A 6,000-nucleotide genomic window follows, 5' to 3' on the forward strand; every position below is an offset into this window, starting at 1 on the left:
TAAACAACCAGTTGCTAAATTATTTGAATCCCACCACTGTGTGGGGGAGGTAAGATTATAAGGTAATACAAAGTAAGGTAATATAAAATAAATATTAAAAAGTGAAAGGCCTGGATCAGCAGTTATGACAGTGTTTATGGATGTTTTTCTTTCCAGGGTTAGTAAAAGTGTGTGTTGGGGGTGAGGGGGTGCCAGTGGGCAAAATCTTACAGTGTTTGGAGAATTAAATGCTTTCTATCTAACAATAAATTGAAGCATCCAGAAAAGAGGAAGACCCAACATGAGACAGATTAACTCTGTAAAGGAAGCCACGGCTCTCAGTCTGCAAAACCTCAGCAAGCCTGTTCCTTATCCTGTTGGGTTTCTCTTTCTCTTTAGAGGAGTTGGCAATGAAGGACCCTCAACAAATATACAGTCTAATCAAACTTAGATTATACTAGCTGGCCCGGCCACATATTGCTGTGACTGAGTCTGGTGAAGTGGAAAAGAAAGAAAAGGGGAAGCGAATGGTTTGAACATGTGTCATTGCACAATGCTTGCAAAGGAGGGGAGGGGCAAGGGGCCCCTCACTCTCCCCTCTCTCCCATTCCCTTGCATGGCAACCCGGCTGGTCCCTCCCTAACGTTCCCCTTCCTCTGCTAGGGTGGGTGGGCCATGGGCAGATGGCTGGTGCTGTCCCTTTCACTCCCTTCCCTTGCAGGCAAATTATCTAGCTTAAAACACGCTGGGAGGCATGAGCTACGTTGTGTTCAAATTTCAGAGCGTTTGGTCCAGAAAACCCCTGGACCCTGCCTCACCTTCCCCTTCCTCTGCTAGGGTGGGTGGGCCATGTGCATATGGCCTGCCCCATCCCTTTCACTCCAGATGGCAGTGGTTTTCAAGGAAGGCATGGTTGTTCCCCTTGTATCAGAGGGTGTTGCTTTGACGGCCAGCAGATGGCGCTGTTGCGGAACAGAACTGTGGTTCCATCTGTCACAGGTGTGGCATGTACACAATAACTGGCACAGTTGTGACATGTACACAACAGGAGCTGTGGAAACAGTATGGAAACCTGGCCGCACGCGAATGCGACGTTGTGTGAAAATTTCAAAGCAGTCAGTCCAGTAGTTTGGGAGATTACCTGTCAGCAGAAAAATGCACTGATAGATTTTATATATATAGATCAGGGGTCGGGAACCCGCGGCTCCCGAGCCGCATGCGGCTCTCCCCTGCCCGTTGTGCGGCTCCCCACGTGGCTGTCCCTTCCTGGAGCTTTGCGAGCTCCCGTTGGCTTGCCGGGGCGGCCGGGAGTTAACAGCAAAGCCGGGCCGCCGGGGAGGCAATGTAAACAGAGGCAAGGCAAGGCGGTGGGCGGGGAGATGGCTCCTGGTGTGGCTTTCCAGCTCCCATTGGCTTGTCTGGGAGCAGCCGGAAGTCCCCGCCCCGGAATGAGCGGCGCCAATTTAAACTAAAGCAGAGAGGAACTTTCAGCCAAGACGAGGTGAGTGAGTGAGCTTGACGGGAAGGGTGAGCTCAGAAGCGCCGGGGAGGCCAGCATGCAGCCAAACAAAGCCCGGGCGGGAGGGGAGACCCTCCTCCTGCTTTGGAAGCTCGGTGAGGTCAGCTGAGGCCGAGCCTGGCTGCCTGCCTCCCGTGGCCTTGGAAGCGCCTCGGGAGGCCAGCGTGCCAGCAGCCAAACAAGCCGGGTGGGAGGGAGACCCTGCTCCCTGCTTTTGGCCCGGTGAGGTTGGGGGGCGAATGGGGTGCCTGGCTGCCTCCCTCCCGTGGCCTTAGGCGCCGGGAGGCCAGCGTGCAAACAAGGCAAGGGAGGGAGACCCTGCTCCTACTTTTGGCCAGGTGAGGTTGGGGGCTGGGTGGCGCCTGGCTGCCTCCTCCCGTGGCCTTGGAAGCGCCCGGAGGCCAGCGTGCAGCCAAACAAGCCGGCGGGAGGGAGACCCTGCTCCCTGCTTTTGGCCAGGTGAGGTGGGGGGGGGGGGGCGAATGGGGCGCCTGGCTGCCTCCTCCCGTGGCCTTGGAAGCGCCCGGGAGGCCAGCGTGCAGCCAAACAAGCCGGCGGGAGGGAGACCCTGCTCCCTGCTTTTGGCCAGGTGAGGTTGGGGGGGGTGGGTAATGGGGGCGCCTGGCTGCCTCTCCTCCCGTGGCCTTGGAAGCGCCAGCGGGAGGCCAGCCGGCAGCGGGAGGGAGACCCTGCTCCCCTGCTTTTGGCCCGGTGAGGTGGGGGAGGGTGGGCTGAGATAGAGCCTGGCTGCCTCCTCCCGTGGCCTTAGAGCGCCGGGAGGCCAGCGTGCAGCCAAACAAGCCGGCGGGAGGGAGACCCCTGCTCCTGCTTTTGGCCCGGTGAGGTGGGGGGGGCCGAATGGGGCCTGGCTGGCTCCTCCCGTGGCCTTGGGAAGCGCCCGGGAGGCCAGCGTGCAGCCGGGCCGGGAGGGAGACCCTGCTCCCTGCTTTTGGCCCGGTGAGGTGGGGGGGGTGGGCGAATGGGGCGCCTGGCTGCCGCCTCCCGTGGCCTTGAAGCGCCCAGCAACGGCGGGAGGGAGCCAGCGTGCAGCTGGCGGGGGGGAGAACCCTGCTCCTCCCTGCTTTGGCCGTGAGGCCGTGTTGGGAGGCGTGAGATGGGAGGCGAATGGGGCGCCTGGCTGGCTCCTCCCGTGGCCTTGGAAGCGCCCGGGAGGCCAGCGTGCAGCCAAACAAGCCGGCGGGAGGGAGACCCTGCTCCCTGCTTTTGGCCCGGTGAGGTGGGGGGGAAGGCGCTGGCTGCCTCCTCCCGTGGCCTTGGAAGCGCCCGGGAGGCCAGCGTGCAGCCAAACAAGCCGGCGGGAGGGAGACCCTGCTCCCTGCTTTTGGCCCGGTGAGGTGGGGGGGGGGGGGCGAGCGAACGGGGCGCCCCTGGCTGCCTCCTCCCGTGGCCTTGGAAGCGCCCGGGAGGCCAGCGTGCAAAGTGGGAGACTGCTCCCGGCTTGGGGCCGAGCAGGCGGGGCGGGGGGGACTGCTCTAGTTGTGGCTGCCCCTTCCTTCTTCGTAGGATGACAGGTTTTTTTAAAAAAAACCAAAATACACAGTGCTATCTTCATTTAAAATGTCAAAAAGTATCTGCGGCTCCATGAGTTTTCTTTTCCGGGTAAAATGGGTCCAAATGGCTCTTTGAGTGTAAAAGGTTCCTGACCCCTGATATAGATGATCAGGAGTTTCAACACTTAATCAATCATGCAACAACTACATGCTCCCCACTATATTTTGGTATAAATCCTGAAGCCGGTAAGATGGCCAGCTATTTATTACAAATTACAAATTCCACACAACGATGGATATTGACCCGAGCCAGATGTAACGTTTTTTCACCTGCTCTCTTGCAAGGCAGGATCAAGAAGCGGCCCCTATTACATAGAGTTTGTCCATTCTGTCCCACCATTGTGGAATCATTGGAGTACATTTTATATTATTGCCCAAAATACAATTTACATAGGGAAGCCTTACTACCTTCGACAATGGTTAAAATACTGTGGAAAACAACAATGGTAAAATCACTAAATAGTAATGATCCTGACATTCTTGGGAGAATAGCCAACTATTTGTTGAAGGTTATGTCTATAAGAGTCATGTAACATTATTGATGAAATTTTCTGTACCGAAGTCAATGACGATGTAATCTATTCCTGCCAAAAGATACTGAATGCAAAGTTGAATGAAACCAGTTATTATGCTAATATTGAAAGGTGTAAGATTCTTAATCCTTGGCACTCCTGGTTTATTATAAAATGTGTTTATTATAAAATGTGTACGTAAAATGCTTATTGTTATCTATTCTAATATGATGGAAATCTAATTATCCTGGAGTTTTAATTAGTAAATATCATTCTATAGACCATGGGGAAAGGATATATCTTGTAGTAAACATCACCGAATAGAGAAGAGCTAGATATAACCTGATTTTGGATTTTAAACATAGCTGTATCGCAACTGTTTTATAAATATATCTTATAACCGAACAGTTAAAGCCTAATAATCTATTTTATATTTTTTACAAACCAACTATCACACTGGAATGTAAAACCCATAGATGGCATATATGATCTCTTTTAACTTTAACAACTGTATAACCACATTTTTATACTCTATGCCAATAAAGGTTATTGTGATTGTGATTGTTAGCTGCCTGATATTTCGGAGGACGTCAGTTCATAGGATAGGAAGTGACTTGATTGCATTTAACACACACATCTATTTCTCAGAATGTTTTTGTGCCACTTTTCCAAAGACCTACTCGAGACAGCTCTCAAACAGAAACATAAAAACACCATGAAATCATTATAATTAACAACCTGTGAAAACCCACCCCTTAAAAACCTCTTTGCTGTATATACCCAAAATTGGGGCTGTATATACCCAAAATTTGCTTTTTATTACATTGGTAAGATCAAATAGCAGATATTTCAGTTTCTTAGCTCCTTTGGTTCTCATTAAGAACCAACTTTTGTTCTTATTAAGGTACAACTTTTGCTAGATCAAAACAAGGTACTATTTGTAATGGATACTGGGACCATATATCAAACAAATATAATTGGAGAGTCATGATTGGCTACTCTCTGTTGAGTGTCAATTTGGTGGCAAATGCATCTTGCTAAATGTGTAGAGTCTATCTTCGCTCAGTTTATAGGGGTTGTATATGAAATGAAAATGTCTCAATCCGATTTATTTTTAGAGCATTTTACATTGAAGTTTACTGGCTTTATGATTCACTGGAATAGTCAAAGTAGATAAAGGGAGGAAAGACTAATTTCTGAAGGTCATAGATCAGTTGGGGTCATTTTCTCCTTGTGTGTGATAAGAGAGTTTTTGCGAACTATTTGCTTTCCCATAAGCTTAGGGAAATGCAGTGTTGGTATTTTTTTATTTAGTGTGTTGGTCGGGGGGGGGGGGGCGGGGTTTGTTTAGAACCTGCTGTGCTGAGGCTAACATTCTGTTAACATTTTGTTTCCTTCACAGGTTGCGTTTTTGAAGATGTAAAGAATTCTAGCCTGATTTTTTCCAGTGCTTCTCAAGTTAACCTTCAGTTGTGGAGGGTTGCAGGGATAACATCTCCAGTAAGGCTGCGTTCCAGAAATGATGCTGAGACTCCAAAACAAAAGACGAGATTAACTGTATTTTTAAGTTGATGTTTGTTGACTTTGGAGGTTTAAAAAGCACAAGAAAAGTGACAGAGGCCAGTTAGTCAAGCCAAGAGGTTAATGTTGCAAAGCTGTTCAGAGAGTGACTTAATTTGGGCTGAGCTCATTGTAAATAATGCCCTACTAATTCTCCTGAGAGGTCAGTTATCTTCCACAGCAACTTCAGCTTTACAAAGAAGGAGCAGATAGCAGCCAGTTTGTCCTTTCTGGGAAATAAGCAGGCAATCAAGAATGAGCATTCGATACTGCAGTTTGAAGTGAAATATATTCTTGGACTGTGAACTCCAATGCATAGAAGAATCTTGTATGTTTTAGCTTTAATTTTTACTATGGTTTTGCATTAGAGTGTATTGTTTTTCTTTCCAGAGGGAAGATTTATTATGTGAATTATACACAGGTCCACCTACATGTGTATTTTTATAATATATACTGCAGCTGCATGGCTGCGCACGAAGCTATTATATTCCATCAGTTGCTTACAATATAGGCAGAAATAAAATAAAAATATTTTTCTAAAAGAGTCTGAATTTTCCATATTTTAGCACTTTTCTTTTTCACAAACATACTGAAACAAATTATCACTCCAGATGCAATTAATTTTATGTGGTACTGTTTGTACAAGCTCTGCCTGCCAGGGCTTCTCCGTCTTTGCCTTGCAAGAGCAAACTGAAAAGAGTGGAAGATTTTAATGCCAGTTATTATAGATTTCATAAGTTCAGTGTAACTTCTGACTCTGTAAATGTCATAGCTTTAGTTGAGACACAGGATATAAGATAAAATTTTAGATCTGGATTAATATCATGGATTAATATACCATTAATATACCTGGATTAAT

The 6,000-nt window shown here is 48.3% G+C and overlaps 1 protein-coding gene across 3 annotated transcripts in view; it reads left to right on the forward strand.

Annotated features, from left to right (window-relative positions):
* The window catches only part of UBE3D (ubiquitin protein ligase E3D), a 70,499-nt gene extending 64,816 nt beyond the window's left edge, over positions 1-5,683 (forward strand). For all 3 annotated transcript variants that reach the window (XR_007244383.1, XR_007244384.1, XM_048495355.1), the window contains one exon: positions 4,984-5,683. Coding sequence is in view for 1 of the 3 variants with exons in the window: in XM_048495355.1 (XP_048351312.1) it covers positions 4,984-5,004 (21 nt within the window). In the remaining 2 variants the exon portion in view is untranslated. The remainder of the gene's footprint in view (positions 1-4,983) is intronic.
* The last annotated feature ends 317 nt before the right edge of the window (positions 5,684-6,000 follow it).

This window comes from Sphaerodactylus townsendi, linkage group LG01, assembly GCF_021028975.2.
Source record: "Sphaerodactylus townsendi isolate TG3544 linkage group LG01, MPM_Stown_v2.3, whole genome shotgun sequence".
Taxonomy (NCBI): domain Eukaryota; kingdom Metazoa; phylum Chordata; class Lepidosauria; order Squamata; family Sphaerodactylidae; genus Sphaerodactylus; species Sphaerodactylus townsendi.